Source organism: Lepidochelys kempii, chromosome 13, assembly GCF_965140265.1.
Source record: "Lepidochelys kempii isolate rLepKem1 chromosome 13, rLepKem1.hap2, whole genome shotgun sequence".
NCBI classification, from domain to species: Eukaryota; Metazoa; Chordata; order Testudines; family Cheloniidae; genus Lepidochelys; species Lepidochelys kempii.
Window position 1 is genome coordinate 15,334,641 of NC_133268.1, and position 22,284 is coordinate 15,356,924.

Sequence of the window (22,284 nt, forward strand, 5' to 3'; positions counted from 1 at the left end):
AGCTCTTAAGTGTGTGCTTAACTTTAAGCATGTGCATAAATCTTTTTCTGTTCGGGAAAGTACTCAAGTACATGCTTATATTTAAATCCCATTGACTTCAGCTGGAACTAAGCATGTGCTTAAGTGCTCTACTAAATCTGAGCCTTAATGACTGATTTGACTTTATTTAAGTCAGGTTTCTGATAATATTTTTCAATAAGTTAATAGTGTAATATTACTTTTAGATGGTCAGCAGATCTGGGAGATGGAGGCAACGGTGGATAAAGATAAGAGCCAACCTGTAAGTATACAAAATAATGTATGTCCTTTACTCCCTGCGTTTCAGCTATATGCTGAGAATATCTTCTGCAAGGTGCTGAGCACCTCCAACTTCCATTGACTTCAGTGGGAATCCAGGCTGGTCGGAGTTTTGCAGGCTGGGACCCTTTGTTTGCATTGCTTTATTTACATTTAGGGCCTGATTCTGCAAGGTGCTGAGCAGCCTTGACGCCTGTTGAGGTGGAACCTTACAGTGCAACATCAGCGCCTTCTAGGTTCCAGCCCTTATAGTGGAATGGGCCTTATCTGCTCCTAAGGAAGTGAATGGCACTGTTGCAATGGAAGTTGGATCAGTGGGATCAGATTGTAAAAAAGTAATAAATACACATTTTGAATAATTACATTTCATGTTTATCAAGTGCATTGGAGTAGTCAAAGCACTAGAGCATTAATCAGTATTCTGTGTGTTCTGTATTTAGCTGAGACTTCTCTCTTCAACATCAGGACATCAGCAACAGAAGCCACAGAGGATGTGACATTTAAAAAGCAGTTTCCCGATATCAGAAATCTTCCAGTCCTAACCCACCTGTCCCTTCCTTCCCCACATCCTCCTTTTCAGAGGGGAACAAGAAAATTCCTTTTCCTTCCTCCAAGGATATGTACTCCATGGGGTAGTTACCTGAGAGCCTGTTGATCATTGGACTTCAGTTTCTAATAGGATATTGTCTCCTTTCATTGTTTCAGAGCATGCTTTTTGTAGAGATACCAGAGTATAGGAACAAACACATCCGTACACCGGTGAAGGTGAATTTCTATGTCATCAATGGAAAAAGAAAAAGAAGTCAGCCACAGCATTTTACCTATCACCCAGGTAATTCTTTATGCAGAGGGCAGATTGGGCTACAATGTCTCATAGGGCAGGCTTTGTAGTCTGATACCTCATTCTCTTGTCATTAAGCATCTGAATTTTTCTAATTTAATGCAGAGTTACTGCCAGATCACCAGTTGTTATTTGGTTTAAAGGTTGCGTGTAATTTTGGAGGAGGATTTTTTTATATATACATATATGTATGTAAGGGGGCTTTACATCAGATATCCAGGCAATGGGCTGATCGTGCCCCATTTATGACAATAGGAGTTCGCAAATGATTTCAGTGAGAGCAGGATCAGACACTTATGTGCTCTGACCCTGTGAAAACAATGAATATTGCCTTCCCTAGTTGACATATACCACAGTAAGTTAACATCAGACCCAGGGAAAGGAGTACTAGAGTAGGGAAGGAGAAGAGTGGGACATATTCTTTAATGGAGGGCCAGTTTAGATATGAAAGAAAAGTTTGGATGTTTCTCAAACTCTTTCCCTGGGGAATTGGTGAGCAAGAAGTGAAACAGGATTACTCATGAAATTCCCAGCACTTCCTAGTTTTGGCTGATTTTCTCAGTGGAAACCAGAAAGCACGAAATAACCTGACTGGATTTTTCAAGCTTTGAACTAATATCTCAGTGCCACTAATTTCTAAGGATGGGGAAACATCCTGATCAGTTCTTACTTAGTACAAAGCATTTCACCAGTCCCTAGTGGAAAATGCTTCACTGCTCTATCTGATTCACAGTTAGAGAGAGTTAAGGCTTTTGATGGCCACTAAATTGTTGCACTGTGAAATTACATTTGTAAATACGCTGTTATTTCAAAAAGAGCCTCAAAATGTAAACTTTAAAAAAAAGCTATAAGATTCCATTAGAAATTTATCTGTCTACAGGTTTCAGAGGGGTATCCGTGTTCGTCTGTATCAGTAAAAACAACGAGGAGTCCTTGTGGCACCTTAGAGACTAGCACATTTTTTTGGGCATAAGCTTTCGTGGGCTATAACCCACTTCATCAGGTGCATGGAGTGAGAAATACAGTAAGCAGGTATAAATATAATTTATATAATAGAATATAAAATAATTTTCCCTCCGTTGATACTTCTCGTCAACTGTTGGGAATGGGCTACATCCACCCTAATTGAATTGGCCTCGTTAGTATTGACCCCCCACTTGGTAAGGCAACTCCCATCCTTTCATGTGCTGTATTTTTATACCTGCCTACTGTATTTTCCACTCCATGCATCTGATGAAATGGGTTATAGCCCACAAAAGCTTATGCCCAAATAAATTTCTTAGTCTCTAAGGTGCCACAAGGACTCCTTGTTGTTTTTACTGTCTATATAACTGTTGTCCAGTCTGCCTGGTATGCCCGGAATCTTATCTGCACTAAGATTCAGGGCATTAAGATGTAGGGATGGTTACAAGAAGTAAAAATTGCATTATTTGCCTGCAAAAAACCCTTCTTTTCCCACAACATTAAGATTCAGTCGACTTTTACAAATGGGAGTTTATTCTCCTTTTATTGATGATGTCGGCCGTTGTTACTGGGGAAGACTTATGCAAAAAGGTTGGGTCTCGAAGACAGCGTTAAAAAATGGTCAAGCCTAGTCTGTTCCTTTGGATCTCTAATTAATCTCTTGGACTGGAAAACAGGGCTGCAAATCTTGCGATATCAGCACGTCTCAGAAACTGTCTATTAATTCCGTTTTCCATTGGGGTCAGAAGTGCTATGAGGAATGCCTCTCTCCTGGTTTCTTTGTAGTTTTGCTTTGGGTTTCACCTAGAACTAGAAATTGCAGAACTGAGACAAAAATGAATTAAAATCACAGCAATAAAAATAATAAGCTAATCTGAATGTTTGAACCTTGAGAAATATGAGGTTTAAGTTTTGGGTAAAGTTTTTGTCCATCCTAACGCTAAGTGCTTTCACGAGAGATTCTCCCATGATTGCACTCAAGCAATTTACTACCTGTAGTGCCCTTGTGGAGAGTGCACTCACCCACACACACTCTCACAATGATTTAGGTCTCTTCTTAGTGCCAGGGGAAAAAAATCGTTGTGTCTCAGTTGCTCGTTAAGAATAATGTCCTTTGCATGCTTTATTCTAGTACCATCAATCAAAACAGAGCCCATTGATGACTATGATCCAGCTTTAATCTGCAATACAGTACACAGTGGTCTGGGAACAGTAACACAGCCTTACTATTCACAGCACACAATGGTCACCGAATCCCCTTCCTGTCTTGTGGCCACTATGGCTTCCTGCCAGCAGTTGCGTTCAGGCCTATCTTCTACTGATTCTCGATATCATCAACAGAATCCAGCAGCTGTAATATACCAAAGAAGCAAAAGTCTCAGTCCTAGCCAACTAGGCTACCAGCAATCCAGTTTGATGGCCACACAGGTTTCCATTTCAGATGCACACAGGTCAGTGCTGGTACATGCTGGTTCCCCAGGCCAAACCTCAGCTGTGCTCCACCACTCTCCAAGCAGTCAACAATCTTCTCCCGTGATACACTATTCTCCAACCAATCAGCAGCTGAGGTGTGGAAGTCATCAAGAATTCCAGCATATCATGTGCTGTGAAAATTTTACCTCTAATGTAGCAAGACCCAGCCAGCCTCAGGTCAGTCAAGCACAAAGGATAAGTCCAAGTTCATATCCTACCGTGATTCAGCAGCAGACAGCCACAAGCCCAAGAGCAGCAAAAAATGGACCACCCATTAGTGATCAGAAAGAAGTGTTACCAGCCGGAGTCACTATTAAACAGGAACAGAACCTGGACCAGGCATATCTGGATGATGGTAAGCAGCACTGTCTTTTTATTACATATAATTCCATCTGGTCCTCTGTACAAAAATAATGTGGCCTCCTTCTTGACAGGGTGAGAACCCATCCCTTGTAAAGTTTTATATTTTCTTAATGTAAGAGCCTTTCATCAGCTGCATTTTTGGTAGATAGCAACGCAAAAAAATGAAGCATTTCCACAGTCCATAGAAAACCTCTGTCTTTAAGTCACGGGGTGAGCTGTCAGGTTTTAAACTGTTTCTAATTTTTTTTCCACTTGCCAAACGTTAGTTGAAAATGGAGAAACCGACAAAAAGTGGTTTTTTTTAAAAATTATTTATATCAATGCAAATTCCACAATGTAAAACCCTTTTATACATTTAATAAATACATTTTTAAAAAGCCTAATTGAACAGTCCATGAAGATACATAATGAATGGGGTTGTGCTGCAGGCAAAACTATTGCAGATGTTCTAGATGAACAGTAGTACATTGATTAGTAAAACAATGTCATTTCTTTGTTGTGAGCCCAGTAGATTTAGCTGTTAGCAGTGAATAAAAGCAAAAGTAAAGCCTTGTTTGAATATATCCTGCTTATCCTTAGGTAGATAAGAGTTATTGGCAAACGGGTTGATTGGTTGTTTTGTTAAACATTAGTACTATTTCATAGCAGGCAAAAAATATAAAGCTAAGGCTTGGGGGCTAGATCCTGTTCCTATTAAAGTTAGTAGCAAAACCCATGTTTACTTCCATGGGAGCACAAGCCCTTGATTAGAATGCTGCATATAAGTGGAGTGGGCTGGATTGTGTAATTGTGTATGTAAAATGCACACCTAATTTTCATGTGCTGTTACTGTGACTGCACTCACAATCCAAGTATTACCTGTGCAAATTGCTAATTTTGGTCCCATGCGTGTGCACGTGCAATTCTGACAATCGACGTATAAATTAGGCAAACAATACTTAGTGATCTTTCATGCACAGTTATACAGGTATAGATTTTGAAATTCTAGCCCTGTCAGTTTTCCTCTGTGAACCTAGAGGTACTGAGTATTTGAGGACACATTTATCTGATATGATCATCATGGCTGCTTGCTGCGGGCAGAACAGGTTTCTATTCCCCACCCCTCACAGACACACTTTTTTCCTTCTTAATGTAGTCTGTATTTGAAATGTTTGAGCTTCTTCATTCAGCCATGGCAGTTGATGTCATCTTGGCCCCATTACAGCAATCATTCTGGGGCAGTTCTTACAAATATAAAATGATCTTTGTCTGCAGAGAGAATTTTGCTAGTATTTTTTGGACCTGAAATAAATAAAGTAAGCAAAAGCCAGGGACTGCTCAGCGAAAGCAGCATTATAACAGCGCGAGGTAATTTTTCTCTGTAATAGAAGTGGCCACTGTGTCTTTACATTCTTTTAATATTAGGGCATCAGAGATTCTTCCTCCTTTCTATAAATATTGGACACACACAAAAAAATCTCATGGTTGCAATACAAATGAAAAAATAAAGAAATTCAAAGTTAAGTCTGATGAACTTTGGGCCTGTTCCAGAACCCACTGAAGTTAAAAGAAAGACTTCAGTGGGCTTTGGATCACATCTGTAATGCCCAACTATACCATGAGTGCATCAGAATGGTGCACAGTGTACCTCAAAGCATGTGTTATAAAACAGGGGGTGCAAGTGAAAGACTGGCAGTGAGTTGGGAATGAAATTCCAGGCTTCTGTTTGAACATCTTTGTCATCAGGTTGGCTGCTGGTCTGTATACTAACGTTCCACTGAACTCTATGGGATATTAGTGCCTACATTCACAATAGGTGCCTTTGTCTCGGAAAAGCATGAAAAAATTGCATGCCCCCTGAGCATACAATATTGCTCAAAGTTAGTTGTTTGTGGGAGTTGTGTCTGAGTCAGGACTACAGAACAGAACCCTTTTCTATGGAGAAATTTTGCAAGTGACACAACAGGGTAAAAGAGCTGCTTTGGTCTGACATTTGGACACATTTTATTTACCTGTTTAAATCATAATAGCTCATTGGAGCCCTTAAAATCCTTAGCATAAACTGTATTCTTATTCAGAGGGTTCTTTCAGCTATTTTTTTAGGATAGAGGCCACATCCATCCATGGAATGGAAATATTAAGTATGCACAAATTATCATGATATTGCACATTGTAGGTCAAAACTAGAGGTCAGCTCTCAATCATCTGAATTTTCAGAATTCTCAGATTAATTATAAGGTATTATGCCCAAGATGGACTATGGGGAACTATTCACACTAGTATTTCCCTTCCCTACATGTTTACTTTATTAAGAAGGAGCCCTTGGGGTAGTTATGCTTTACTTTGCAAAACACATGATTCCAAAATGTTCAGGTCTTGAAAACCACTTTGCTTTTCCATGGGGAAAAGTGATTCAGAATATAACAAAAACCACATTTTGCTAACTATAAAATTTATTTTTGCACTTTATAGTATTAAAAGAAACCCAGAGCAATACAATTATGGAAGTTTGACAAGTCCCTTTGGCTGAATCGATCTCCTGAGATTATAAGAGGTGATTAATCTTGCTGTGATACTTATCAGGTAGATGCTTAGATGATCATTCCCATGGCTAGTTCCACCTTGTATTTAGTTGTGATACTCTGAGTACCTTTCCCAGACCTGAAGAAGAGCTCTGTGTAGCTCCAAAGCTTATCTCTTTCACCAGGAGAAGTTGGTCTAATAAAAGATATGACCTCACCCACCTTGTCTCTTCCTTCCCATGGTTAGGTTTAACCAGCTGGATGGTTGTATTGTGCTGTAGCTGACTACTTCTGCATAGTTACTACTAAGACCATGGTTGTTTTGGTGTTTCTTGCTTCCCTTCTCTTTTCTTCCCCTTCCCCATCTTTCTCCTTCTAGTCCTTCATCCTGTTCTTCTCTCTCTAGATTTCTGCTGACACGCCAGGATTGGTGGGGTTTTTGGTTTGGTTTGGGGTTTTTTTGTATTACAGTTGCATCCTTCCCTCTCCTCTCTGTTTCCAAGTCCCTTGCTCTTGTGGTTAATGCAAAGTCTTGCAATTCAGGGAACTAAGAATCTATTCTCAGCTCTGACATGAAGTTCCTGTGTGACCTTGGGCAAATCCTGCCCCATCGGTTCCTCATCTGTTCAATGGGAGATAACAACTACTGCCACACAGGGCTATAGTGTTCATTAATGTTTGAACAATCTTGGAAGCAACCAGAGAAATACAGGGTACAATTATTATTATTATTAATATTATTTCTCTTTTTTTCTTCTGGCCCTCTTATTGTGTTTCTGCTGCCAGGTCCGTTATGTTGTCTCCCTGTAGTAATTCTCCTCCCATCTCTGCAGCTAAAAAGCAGCTTTTCTTCTTTTTGAGATCATGACTCTTTCTTTGCCCAGTGCACTCTCGGTTCCAAGGACCCCTGCCGCTGACACATACTATTAGAGTAATCCACGTAGCCCTTCCTTTTCATCTTACTTTTAAAATATGATTCTTGTTCCACCTCCAAACAATATTGCCACTTCCTGTGCCCAAATGCTACACATACTCATCGGTGATGCCTTCCTATGATAGTTCCACTTGTGTGTGCCACCTTACAACAAGAGGTCAGCTGGCTTGTGTAACCCACACACCTCCTGGGTGTGGTGTTCTGTCTCATCTAGTGGCACTGAGACCACTTAAGGAGAGAGTTAAATGAGTCTGCCCTGCAGCCTTAGCTAACAGCCAGTTGGTTTTTAGCTCATGCACTAGAGGCTCAGGCACTAAGCTTCAGAGGTCCCAGGTTCGATCCCACCCACTGGCAACCGGGTTTTGTCGGTGTTACACTTCCACTAACTACCTTTCCAATCCACTGCCATTCACTTCCATCTTCTTCTCAGCTTCCTTAGTCTCACAGGCAAGGGCTGACAGAACCACCAAACTTCTTGTCCTTCCATAACATTATTTAAAGGGAGCATAGAACAAAGCTATCCAGCAGTTTAGGTTCTGTTTGGAAATGGAAAACAGATGGAGATAACTTGAGTTGGATGTTGTCTAAATTAAGTCTGTCCAGCTCTTCAGGGAGATTTTATCCAGGGTTCAGATTTGGACCTGTTTCAACCATTTCCCCCATGCTACTCTGTGTTAGAAGCACAAGATACATCTTAGATTGGATTCCACCTGGAAGAAAGAGAAGGTGGGGAGGACAAAGAATGACCTAGCGCAGGATAATTGAAAAGGATGCTGCCATCACAGAGACAACTTCCAGTGGAATCAAACATCTTGCTCTGGATAGACAGCAGTGGGCAAAGTGGATTGCCCCATGTGCCACTAGGCACAGAAGTCTCTAAATCTAGGGTACAAAAAGGAAGGCACAGTTGCTAGGGAACTAGCCTACAAAGATTCAAGTACCTGCAATTGCACAGAGCTCCTGTGTGACCTTGGGCAAGTCATTTAGCCTCTGTGTGCTTCAATTCTCCATCTGTAAAATGGAAAAATCACAATACCCTGGTGAGGGGGTACTGACATCAATATGTTGATGATTGTGAGGCACTCAGATACTACAGAAATAGTGGCCACAAAACTACCTTAGACAGACTCAGTGGGAGTAAATAAAGGTGGTAGAATCTGGCCTTAAATAAGTAAATAAATATGTAGCTGCTCTCCAAAGTGGTATTGATTTTCCAGCCTGAGAATACGTAAGTTACATGTTTTTTTACTTCACAAAGAAATATGTTTGTCATTCAGATGGCAACTATCTAACCACATCTCAAAACCACAAAATAGCCTCTCTGCTGCAATATAGCTGAATTATTTTCAGTGTGTCAGTAATTAGAAGAGCAGTGAGAAGGAAGGCGGTAGGCACAACTCCCGCAGTTCATCAGACTTGCAGTTCCGTGGAGCCCTTTTATAGCAAAGTTACTTCACAGAAAAACTGCACTTGAAACGGATGTTTCAGTAGAACTGAAATTGCAACCTGCACCTTGTGATACATATAAATGACCTAGGACTTTCACTCACCTTCACTAAGACCAGGATATTACTCTCTGTGGGTTCTGCCACACACCACAGTAATTGTCGCCCAAATGAGATTTTTATTCTGATTATTGACACTTCAGGATGATTCTACTTATCTTTGTTCAGCATGACACAAAAGTGTCACCAGATGCTTAGGAAATTATTCTATTGCATGCTTCCGCCCACTCTGAGAAAGTTACCAGGCCTTACAGGGTCCCCAGGACTCGTCCAGGAGTTGAAGTGTGCATCTCTTGTTTTCTCTCTTACTAATAATGAACCAGGTTGTATCGTTAGCCACAGGCTTCCACTGGGCGTCCAATGCAAAGCAGCCCTCCTTCGGGAGATGCTGTGGGAGGGAGCGTATCTCAAGAAAACACAGTGCTTCCTGGAGCACCCGCATAGTGCAGCCGCTGTACCACCCACTGGACGGGACTGCAACCGTGGTGCTAGCCCATACTGTGGCTGCATCTGACCCCAGACATTTTGTACGTTCAGAGCATCAGGACTCACCGATGGCGGGGCAAATGGGGAGGCTTCTTGCACTTCTCCAATGCAGGCTTGGGCCTGCTGTGCTCCTGTGCAAGGCCCTGGCTGTGTTTCAGGGCAAGAAGCAGTATTTCGGGAAGGTGAGGATTATATCTATATGGGAGGAAAGAAGAGGAAGGACTTGCAGTTAGTTGCAGGGCACAGGGCTGCTCTAATTTATTCCAGCTGGAGCAGTCTTCATTGGACCTTTCTTGTGGGCCAGAATTATCACAGCTCACTGAGCTCCAGCTCTGCCCTCTCCAGCCCCCTCTGCTGCGGGTAAAGGAGCACGTGGCCTAAAGCCAGCGATGTCAGCTTTATGTCAGCTGGGGATTCCCCCGCACAAGGGGAACCTTAGCTGCATGATTAAGGCAGCTTAAAGTCCCCTTCACGCTACTGCAGTAGCACAGAAAACTTACCTGGGGCCAAGGATCCAGCCCTTTGACTGGATTCAGTGAAGCTATCTCTCTGAGTCACACTGTTTCTTTCAACTTCAGGCTGCACAGAACATGGTCTCCTATGCTTACGTTACAGTTTTAGCTCTCTCTTTTCCCACCTATGAGTGTTGGACAAGATCACAAAGGAGCCTATAGTTGAGGGAGAAAAATGCCTTTTTCTCTTTCTATTTTCTCGCATTATAGAAGGTAGTGAATTTGTATTTTGTAGGGCTGTGGTTTGAGTAGAGAAAACATTTGCATCAAAAAAGCCACTTTCTGTTTATGATTAGAACTACTTTTCATAGAAGGTGTGGTCACAGATTCAGTGGACTCCGAGTAGAGCCTGTACATTCTCCAAACAATTTCACCTGGATTAAAGCAAATCTATGCATTAGCCAATCTGATGCTGGTCCTATAGCTCTTACTACTGAGCATTATCCACTTGGTCTCAGTTGAGGTCACTATTCTATGTTTTGGTTCCACTGCACCCCATATATTTTATTAATTATTATTATTATTATTACTTATTCTGCTTATTCAGAGCAGAAAGATGGTCCCTGCCTTCAAGAGCTTAATATCTATTAAAAAGAGGTGGAAAGAACATAACAATGGGAGGCAGGACTCCTGCATTCTATTCTCAACTCTGCCAGGGACATGAAAAAGTCAAGTCACCTAACCACTCTGGGCTTTGGTGTACCCTTATGTAAAAATGTATCCTAATAGTTATCCTACCTCACAGGAGGTGTTGGGAGGCCAAGTTGATGCATGTTAGTAAAATGCACAAGAATCCTTGGGGAAAAGGTGGCATTTACTTGGCTAAGTGCCAGGTATTATTATTGTCATGGTTGGCTCACACCTGATTTTTCACAGGCCTCTTGAAACAAAACAAGACCACAAAAGCCCAAGCATTTTTTCACATGTGTACGAACCCCAGAAACTCCAATTCTAAACATTTTTGGCACTCAAGGCAATATTACAATTAAAAATAGTAAATATTTTTATTGTATTCAAGTAACCTTTGCATAAGTAGCCTGACATCCTCTCTGCATATGTAAAAATGAAGATGTTTCCCTAGCAGCATTCCTGAGTAGCTATCCAAAAAAACCAAACCAAAATAAAACAACAAACAAAAAACACGCCATACATCCAAAATCAGCTGTGGAGGAAGGAAAAAAATGAACCAAGTGATTAAAAGCATAGTTCCACTAGCATCCCTTTGTTCTTGAGTTCAGGAATCTTTAATTGGTGCAGCACAATGCCCACAGGCAAGTTTCTGACAAAGCATTTCCTGTTCAGAAGAACATGCAAAGTCCATTAAGAGAGCACGCAGACTGTGGAGAACGGATAGTCACGTAGGGGTATATATACGCTCACTGTGTTTGTGGGTAGGGCCTCTCAGACAACTGGTGCACCAAGACAAGAAAACATCCCATCTACTTGCTGGTGGAAGACAAGCTTGTTTGGAGACTAAACCAGTTGACGATTATCAGCACCAAGGAGTCAGCTTCCAGATGGCATGAAACAACTTTCGATTGTAATTTTGAAATCCTGGAAAACAATAACTTGAAAAAGGAATGTGTTCATGCATTTGGGAACTGAAAGCTTCTAAACCACAATAAAAGTCCATTCCCAGACTTGTTGTTCACTTACTTTACACTCATTGCATTCCATAGACAGTCTGAATCATGGGCAGCAGACAGCTCCTATAAAGAAGACCATAGGAACATCATTAGATGTCCATCTGCTGGAAGACACTTGCCAAAATAGGCCATATATTTACTTTTACTTGCTCAATTCACACAGAACTTTTAAATTAAAGGGATAACCACAGTACTTGTCACGTCTGGGACACCTTTCACTCTAGGGAGAGACACACTAATGAATTATGCCTTACACTACTAGCTAGGGAGGCAGGTGAGTGTTATTGTCTGCATGACACAGATTGGTAAACTGAGACACACAGTGGTTACGTGACTTGCCCAAGCTCATACAGGAAGTCACTGGCAAAAGTGAAAATAGAACAAGGAGTGCTAATTCCCAATTCTCTGTGCGATCCACTAGACTGTACCACGTGTCAGCGTGTAAAGCGTGTAAACATAATGTTAAAATATATCAAAAGTTTTCCTCCTCCCTAATAGCTCATTATATGCAGAGGGGCTGCTAGGTTGCTTGTGCAAAGATTATTTTAATTAAATCAAAATCTTTACTATTTTTAACTGAAATATTTCCCCAAAGGCCAAATTTATAAAAGGCATGATAAAAATCTGTGTGCATGACCATGCCTGCAGTTACTGTAAGTGCACATGCAAAGCAGGTAAATGTATGAACAAATTGCTGCTTGGGTGAACTACATCACTGTACACAGCACCCAGACAGTGCTCTCTGTACCGGGCCCATATAGTGCCCCCTTCACCATGTAAGCCCTGGGAAAGGGGCTGTGAAGCTTGGTCTACACTTTTAGAAGTTTTACCACCTGGTTATGTTGATTAGGGGTGTGTGATTTCTTTTGCTGACATTGCTATTAAGCCCTAGATGCAGTTATATTGGTATAAAAGTGCTTGTATCTGCATAGTTTATGTCTGTTCAGGGAAACCAGATAAGCTATGTTGGTAGAAATACTTTTATACCAATATAATTGTGTCTACACTAGGATGTCTCTGCTGGTTTAACTATACCAGCATAGCTAAACTGCCAACACCTTTAAGTGTAAACGACGCCTAAGAGATGCACAGGGGTAATTTCTCCCTAGGTGCCTCACTAGCTATTTATGCACACACCACCTCTGATGGTCACATTGGCAATAATCACATGAGCTTTGCACATGTTTCTTAGCTAAGGACCCAAATCTCTGCCTTTTGAAAAAATTGATCCTAATGGCCATGTACTTCTGACAAGGCTAATGCAATCCACTGGCTGTAATTGTGTGGCGGATTTGTCCTTTTTCTTATGACCCCAGCACATGAGTCTTTCATGTATGTCATTGTTCTGCGAGTACATCCAGTTCTCACTCCCTTGTAATCAGTACCTTCATTTTCGTGTTAACGTAACCAAATAATCAGTATCCAAGGCCTTATGCATAGCGCAACTGTATTGCCAGCTCTTGCAATTTTATTGTGAGTTCGGCAATATTTCATGTTTTTCCAGGACCCAGTGCCTGGAGTCAGAATATCAGCTTTTATTTGTTTGTTTGTTTGTTTGTTTTAAGTAAGTTTCAAGCCTTTGTAGTTGTGGAACAAAACTTGGAAACATGAACCGCAAAGGTTCAGAAACCGAGAGGCAAATAAAAACAACCCCAACTGTATTTCTTTTAAAATTGCATGATTTGTAGCCAATCTCATGATCATTTGGGGCATGATCGTTCATTCTTAACACATTGGAAAGATGGGCCTTTTCAAATACAAATGAAGCCTTATGGATGAGGCATTTAAAATATAGTTTTCTTCCACCTGGTCATCATAATTTGTCTCACATAAAAACTTTTTTTTACTGACCACTGTGCTTTTAAAAAAAGAAAACTGGTGATGAATCATCTGAATTTTCCATCCATTTGCAAGTCAGTTTTCTTAAGAAAGCTCTCAAGGGTGAGAGCCCTTTTTCTGTCCATAGCAGAAGCTGCTATGAGCTTACTCTCACAGACTGTTTTATAGGACCGCTTACTCACCAGTTCCAACACACTTTTATGCTCTAATTTCAATGCTGTATGTTTCTAGAGAAACTTTAAAATCAGACTGGACAAGTATTCTAGAAGAAACACTGTAGGGACAATTTTGCATTGATGACCTGAAAGGTCTTTTACATCTTTGGCTTCAGTGATTTGAAAAAGCAAGCAGCACATCTTGGGCCAACCCAGCAGCAGTCAGAGATGGGGGAGAAAATGACTGAACATCCTTACCCTGCTGATTTACATCTCAGTAATTTGTATCAGGCTGCTGACTTTCATACTCCTTGTTTCTCATTTTATAATATATTATTTTTAAGGTTAATAAAGAAGAAATAAGGGGAAGGTAACAGGTAACCTAAAATAGATAAATCACAGTGATGAGTCAGAATCAAAAGTCCAAACTCCAGTTTTGCAAGTGTTTGAAATCTGGGTAAATCCAGATGCAAATTTCACAGGTGGGGTCACAACCAACCCCCCCCCCCCAATACATCTTTGGGGCATTCAAAATCAAAAACAAATTCTGGTGTGTGTGCCCGCCTCTAATACACATACTATAGTCTCTCTGGTACATAAGAATGGCCATACTGGGTCAGACCAAAGGTCCATCTAGCCCAGTATCCTGTCTTCTGACAGTGGCCAATGCCAGGTGCCCCAGAGGGAATGAACAGAACAGGCAATCGTCAAGTGATCCATCCCCTATCACCCATTCCCACCTTCTGGCAAACAGAGGCTAGGGACACCATCCCTGCCCATTCTGGCTAATGGTTCATTTCTGATCCCTGTTATAGTCTTAGCCACATTAAGTCTGTGGTCTCTGTGCTGTGTCTTCCAGAGATCAGATAGAAATAACTTTTGTTATCCCTGGCCTTGGGATAAAGTAAAGTGGTGGTCTACTTTAGTCGTACAAGGGACATCTCCTTAGCTGGTATAAATCAGCATAGCTCCACTGAAGTCTCTCCTAGGAATTTCACTAGCAATGTAGTGCTATGCTAATGTACACTGAGCTTCTGACCGAATAGTCTCCATATCACAGGAGGAAAGCTCTAAGCCAACCAGTCCGCTAAGCTATGGCCCAGTACGGACTTCTAATTTTGAAACTCCACGCCAGTTTGAAAGCATGGGCCAAATTCTATCTTCAGCTACATACACACAATTCCTATGGGGCAAAATCCTGGCTGAATTGAAGTTGATGAACGCATTGTCATTGACTTCAACACATCCAGGATTTCACCCATGCATGTTAAAGGGTGCTGTATGTTTGCAGTTGAGGGCAGAATTTGCCCTTATATGTGTTCACCGTTATACTAGCAGACTGCCTCAAAGTAAAATGCAAAGATTTGTAGTTTGCTGTCTCCACCAACCCATGTGCACATTTGCCTTTGTGCACACTTGTATATGCACTTTGAAGCACAGACAATAGTATACACACGTGATTTTCACATGCCAATTCTACTAGAGCAAATTAGCAGCTATTAGTGGTTCAAAGTGCACACGATTTGCATGAATGAAAAATTGTGCATGCACCAGGGAAGACTGGGTTGAGGCCCTACTGAAAAATCCAAATTACTTGAAAGTTAATTGTACATCTGTGACAACCTAAACCCATGTATAATGCTTATCTTTGAATTAGTCCTGAATTAGCATGAAGACTCATGAACTTTGCATTTAATATGCACAAATTAATTTGGACCAGAGAAAGAAAAGCAATGAAATAGGGGGAGTATAAACTTGTAATCACGCCCTCTGATCATCGGTACCAGCGTAATCTAGTCAAAGGTCCCCAAAGTGTGGTTAGGTTTGGGTTTTTGGTTTTTTTAATGATAAAATGACTTCATCATCCATGAATGAATTGAATCGAATGTAGGACAAATAGTGAGACATATGAATAACTCTTATGACATTTGCAATGTCTCGATCTGTGCTGGTTTATTTAGGTGGTATCTAAGCTTCTTTTGAAAGAGCGAGCATGACTAACTGAAGGGGAGACACTCCAGAAGGATGAGCCAGGAGCCAGTGGTGGAAGAGTTATGGCATTCAAAACCTTCTTGGGTTAAATATCTGGTCATTATGAGCAATAATAGCACTGGTTATTTCACAAGAACTCCACTTGCCTGGGCAGCCTTTACCAGACTCACTAGCCACAGTGGTACAGGCCCACTGGAAAGGAAGCTGTCTGGTGCCCCAAATGTCTCATTTTAAATAGCACCAAATAATGCCTAGGGCTAGTTCTGTGCATTTGTAGCCATTTGACCTAAGTAACATCCTCAGCATTTGCCTTTGTACCCAATCTGCCCATAGATGTTGTATTAACACCTTCATTTCCAGGTAGCCATCAAAATGGTTAGTTGTGTGAGCAATTAACTTTTCAGAGGCACGCAGCTGTCATTTATAATAGCAAGGGTTGCCGCACAAAAAAGCAAGTGTTACTAAAAGGCACCCATATTTGAAAATTTAGTCCAGTATTTGTGTAAGTAAATAATTATCAGACTAGAACATGTTCCCATGTGACATTGGAGACTCTCCAGGCAGTTCTTTTGAAATGAAATAGTTATAGAAATAATGTTATGCATTAGCCCTATCCATTCCAGACACAGGTGAGACTGCAAAGTAGGGGGTAAGAAAATTGGCTTGGCTAAAATAAGAAGTGATCTGATTCCTCACTCAGATACAGGCTAAATCAGAAAATAAATATAGGATAATATAGGAGGTTTCCTTTGTTTTTTAAGTTTTGTTAATTCCTTCCTCCCCCCGCCTCCCAGTGCATCTATACTTTCTGGGGGTGGATGTGCCATGTTATCACCAGAGTACCTGTCTCCTGATATTACCATCCTGACCACCAGGCATATCTGACCAGCTGTCACACAAGACTGCTTGGTCTTATGAAATGCCCAGCTCAGTGCTGGATATGCTAGAGGTCTCCCCCCAAGGGAAAACTCAAAAGCTTAATTACTTATTTTGTTAAAGGAAACTTCCTGTAATGTTTGCAGTATTGTTTTGTTTGTTTTGTCTGTTTTTTTTTTAAAAAAGTAATCCTATCAGACTTAATATTTATATTCCTGCAAAACAGTTAGAGAGGGTGGTGTTAAAATAAGAACCTATCCAAAGGCTCCCATTCTCCATTATAGTCTGTCATTTTTAGAGTAAGCTATACTCTAGTTCTTTTATCCCTGTTAAATTCTACAACACTTTTCAATAAGATCTGGATAGTTCAAATATGTATTCAGATTTCTCTGAATTGAATTTCTGAACTAGAATTAGGGGCTAGCCATATAGTTGAGATCAAGACCTAGAGTTTCCCAAAACTCTGGGGCCGAAACCCTCAAAGTTATTTAGCCTCCTAACTTACATTGATTTCAGCAGAAGTTAGGAATCTAAATACCTTTGAGGGTCTGGGCCTGGTGGTTCAAGTCGTTTCTTTCGGCTTCCCCATTTTGTCTGACACTTAGGAAAACATCTTGGCTATTTAAAACCTTTGAGGAACGTGACTCTCTCAGCTAAAATGCTCAAGGAGGGTTTCCCCTGTGTGTTACCTTCCACTACACTTCTTATCCTCGCGTGCATTCAGAGAAAGTACCTCAGCTCAGCAGTGCAAATAATCAAGTCTTTAATCGCAACTAGGCCTTAATAATTTCTAGCATTTCAACAATATTGTGGTGAGTAAAGTGAGACATTCGTTTCCTTTATGTACGCAATGAGAGATACATGCAGTAGAAGGCTGGTTTATTACAGGAAATGTATGTTGCCGCACACAGACACATTGCACACAGGCTGGCTTGGTTTAATTGGGATGATCTGAGGCCACGGAATTGGAGTGCTCAACCAAGGAAAACATCTCCTCTCAGCCCTTGCAGCAGAGTTAACTCGTCTTTCCTCTGTATTTAGACTAAAAGATTGCAAGAGGCTTTTAAAAAGCCGAATGTTACAGTTTGCTGAAAGGCAGATGCACCAGTTATCTGGGGAGTCCCTGTCTGTGGCACCTAGACAAAAATGACTTGGCAGGCCAAAAAGCCAGGAAATTAATTTTCTTGTCTTCAGAACACAGTGCGCGCCATAGTGCCTGGATAGATTGAATTTGTTATGATAGCAAAACAAGTTCTATGGAAACCATTGTGAAACCTTGGAGGGAAGCTGCCCAGGAGGCTTGGGGAAAGCCGTTTTTGTTTGTTGTGCTTGGCATCACTTTGCTCTGGACGAATATGCTTTAATTTTGTGGGGGGACCCAAGAGAGCATTCCTCTTTTTCCATACCAAAAAGCCTGCCAAGCTGGCATTAACGTCCTCCTCTTTCCAGCTGCTCCTTTCCAAACACACTGTGCCTCCTAAAGATAGTCTTCACAGTGGCTGGGACTGGTGGAAAACATGAAGCCTGCATGGATTAGCAAAGGAATTCATTTGGGCTGACAAACTGGGTTTCCCTCTATAAACAGCAGTAGTGTTTTCATCTACTGGACTGCACAGCAAACTTCACATCCCCTTTCTCCTCCTCCCCCTATATGCCTGCCCAGAGTTCAGCTGTGGTAAAAGGCACACTACAAGGTTCTACTTCTGGGGGATGTAAAACAACATGAAATCAATGAGGCATTTTTAACCATCCCTGTCCTCAAAGGGTTGGGGGGTTTTCACTTTGGTAAATAGAGGATGGGGCTTTTTAGTTATTTTTGATTCCGGGTAAAAGGGAAATAAAATACCTCCTTTTATCACTAGTTTAGGGACCTTATAAGCATCCTGCACCATATACTTCTATAATTACTTTTTTCCCCCAACAGATGTCCTGCAAAAGCATCATAAACTAAACTCAGGGCTAACAGGATTTATGTTCAGCCAGGATGTTCTGCTTCTCTGCTTTGTATAATACCTCAGGAGGGTTTTTGTGTAACCACTTTACCTTGTATTTTTCTGTATGTGTGGTCGCTAGATCTCTATTGTCTCTTTTACTCACAACCAGCACGTGATTATACATTGCAGCAACCCAAGAGCATAGGGTGAAAATGAGTCCCTGAAAATGAAATATCCCTGGTTCCAGGTACTTGGTATTGGTTTTACAAAATAGGTGCTGGTTTTTGTAAACCAGCAATCTAACCCAGTGCAAGTGACAGCAGACTGGCTAAACAGCTATGCACCTTAAAGCTCTCCAACCAGACTTGTCATATGTTCTCATCCTCTCTTCCCCACAAAGCTAGTGAGCCCACCATCGCATGAGTTCCCCACTTCCAATTGCCAAAGCCCTTCTGTGAATACTTCCTTGACACCGCACCTAAAATCATCCCCTGCCCTGCCGCACCCTGCTGCAGCTGGGACTCTGATCCATTCATTTAACTTTCCCAATATACGTGTATCTCCAAGTGCTGATCCACTGCTGCTCAGCATTGGTTGTATGTAGAAACATGTAAGTGCCAGTGAGGCGATCAAATCCCTTACAAAAAGAAAAGGAGTACTTGTGGCACCTTAGAGACTTAGAGAAAGGTGCCACAAGTTACTCCTTTTCTTTTTGCGAAGACAGACTAACACGGCTGTTACTCTAAATCCCTTACAGTCATTCTCTGTATTAACACTGCAATTCAATATAAAGGATCGATAGTGTGTACAATCATGGCACTTAAGCATGCAAAGTAGGAGTGCAAATGCACTTACCATTGTGTGTGTAAAAATCAGGGTATATGAGTTCAGCTACTAGATGGGCGAAATCACAAAAGGAATGAAGTCCTTGTCTAGTTTTAGGTTCCTATACCTACTTACTGGACAATGTGGAAAATCCCACCATATTTTCTATGGCCTGTGATGTCATTACTCTGTTGCCAGGGTACTTTGCCATTTCATTAATACTTCATAGTTGTATTATGATAGTACCCACATTATGCTGCCCTTTATAACTGTCCCTGCCCTTTAACAAAAATTTGGGCTGGGGTTGACGATGGTTGTGGTTGGGAGTGTGTCCCCCACAAGATTTTACAAACTGGGCAGTGAGCACATCCTACCTAGAACTGCCTCACCTATCAATGTCTTTATTTTACCCTGAAAATGATGCTTATAAACAAGGTGGCATCCCCTATGCTGGTCAGGGTCCCCTTTCTCATAGAATTTGGAGACAGAAAAGACCTTCTACATCATCCAGTCCATCCTCTAGACTCTAATGTACAATTTTTTCCTTCAGTACATTGTCTAGTGTTTTGTCCAGTCTTGTTTTTTAAGTCAGTTTTTGAAGGGAAAGAAGCAATGCAGGCTAAGAGAGTCTTAACAGAAGAATGTAGCAAGGCAGAACACAGGATTTCACAGGCTGTTGCTTTAAGTACAGCCATTGGCTGCCTAGGATTTTGCAGCTGGAGGCAGCCATGCTGAACCACAGAGGAAAACAAAGCCCAGCAGATTTCCAAAATATCAACAGCTGGATGCAAATGACATTTCAGAATTAAAAAAAAGAAAAAGAAAATAAAAAGAACTCTCTCACCCGCTTCTGACGCTGCCCCCACACAGTGACACCCCAGGTCGCTTTGGGCACTTGATAAACAACCTGGAGATTGTTATAGCTAACATTTATGGGTGTGGAAATATATCCACCAATAATGTTTGCACTGTAACTTTTGCACGAAAATAGACATTTGGGGGCGGGAAGGGATGGGAGTCGATGTCCCCAAGAACTGGTGCTGACAGCAAGTGGAGCCTTCCATAGGCAGGTCAGCGATTCAGAGGCAGACCAGGTGCAGCAGTGACCAGCAGTCATTACCAACTGATGACCTTATATCCTTTAAAAAGTGGTGATTTACATCAAAAATAAAGACTGAGCTATTATTATTGTTGATTACAGTAGTGCCTGTGGACCAGCCGAGAATGGGACCCCATTGTGCTGTACAAACAGAATAGGAGACAGCCCTTGTCCCAGAGAATCTAACTAAAGCTGACTGGCAGCCTTGCTGAGAGGCTGATCATTGAATTAGCCACAGAGATGGGCCTACTCTCTCACTCCTGAAGCCAGGAGACTCGCAGTGCAATAAGGGGAAAGCCTTCATTGCTGTTGCCCACTCTAGCTCCAGTTCAGCACAGCATTTATGCACATACTGCAAGCTGTTCTTCATCAAAACACATAAGCGTATGCGTATCATGAAGACAGCAGGACTTAAGCACACACTTAAGGACTTTACTGAATAGGGATGAAGCGCTGAATCAGGGCCTTACTGGAGTCAGTCTCTAGAGGCTTCAGTCTGGCACCTTTCCCCAGCAAAGAATCCCCTTCATTTTTATTCCTTTTACATTTAGCATTTTTGTCCCTCCTGAATCTTTTCTCTCCATGGCTGGGCACCTTCTTGTTTTCTTGCTGCTGGCCCACATGACCAAGAAGGTAATTCCATCCCAGAGGCTTCTTACTACTGGCTGCAAATAGATGCCAGGAAAGCATGCTATACTGTAGAATACCATTTGAGCCTGCATCCAGCTGCTGACAAATGCCTAAGTGTGTGGTGCGTTATACAGCCAAGTCACCTGCAATCACACAAATTATGGGAGTGTGGTAATTAGAATTTACAGCTGTTCTTTTGATTGATTTTGGCGTTCTTCCCCAGACAGCTGGCTCGGGGTCCTTCCCCTCTGCACTTAGCCATGGGCTATGGAAACCGGCAGTAGTCACCTATCAGACCAATTTCCATAGTACAGGCCCAAGTCCTCAAGAAAAAACTGACATGTTCTGGTCATGCCTTGCCACATCACAAAGCAGCACTTCCCCATTGTGAGAACTGCATTATCACGACACAACGCTGCAACATTACATCAATAGCCTTCATCAAAATGATGTTGCATTGAAACCATGAGGAGGCAACATCACCTCACGACTAATTAGCCGGGTCTGTATACCTGCTCTTATTATTGCCAACCCGTCACCCTTCAACCCTCTGTTTAATCCACGGTTTGTAATGACTCTTACCAATTGTTAGAGTAGCACTTCCATTGTTGTTGTGTATTGAATAATGTGTTTGTCTGATAGATTATACAGAGCAAGAGATATAGTATGAGCCAGACTTTGAAAAACTTTGAGGGCCTGATCCAGATACGTGCCTATCTCCCAGTGGGAGCTGAAATGATTTAGGCACCTAAACTCCATTTGATTGCTGGGCATGTCACTGATTTCAATGGTAGTTAAGTGCCTAAATACTTTTGAGGATCTGGGCCTTAGTACCTGGCAGACGGCACTCAGAAACTTGCAGTATCATACCCCATGGGTGCTAATTTGTGCTTCTCATATGTGTTCATAATTACTACAACAGCATGTGCAAACTAGGTGATTGGAAATAACTACATTTGCAGTTATATGCAGTTGCCGGATTTTCTCATATAGCTGTGGACTGGGTGCACATATTAAGCATGAAATTGCATAGCTATAATTTTGCAAAATCTGTCCCAATGTGCACAATGGATATTTGTTTACAAAAGAACTCAGAAGTTGGGCAATCCTAATTGGTGACTAATATCTGTTAGGGGGGGGGGGGGAGCCACATGCTTCTGAGCCTCGGAGTATCAATTTATATGAACAGAAACAACATTCCTTTACAAACACAAAACATTTATTAAATTGGTTCATTTATTTATTTAGTCATTGAGAAAAAGATGAAGATCCAAAATGTTACTAATGTGTTGTTGAAGTGGGTGTATTTGTCTCTTGAGTATTTACACCAGGAAGAAATTTAGACTTGTTGGTTTGGAAAGGAATCTTGCTATCCCCATAAGGGCACTTTGAAAGGGCAATGGTGATTTGGTA

At 41.5% G+C, this 22,284-nt stretch overlaps 1 protein-coding gene across 6 annotated transcripts in view; it reads left to right on the plus strand.

Annotated features, from left to right (window-relative positions):
• NFATC2 (nuclear factor of activated T cells 2) overlaps nucleotides 1-22,284 on the plus strand; it is a 135,377-nt gene that overhangs the window by 87,277 nt on the left and 25,816 nt on the right. For all 6 annotated transcript variants that reach the window (XM_073309387.1, XM_073309388.1, XM_073309384.1 and 3 more), the window contains exons 7-9: nucleotides 225-280; nucleotides 1,003-1,129; nucleotides 3,234-3,929. In XM_073309387.1, the coding sequence (XP_073165488.1) occupies nucleotides 225-280; nucleotides 1,003-1,129; nucleotides 3,234-3,929 (879 nt within the window). The remainder of the gene's footprint in view (nucleotides 1-224; nucleotides 281-1,002; nucleotides 1,130-3,233; nucleotides 3,930-22,284) is intronic.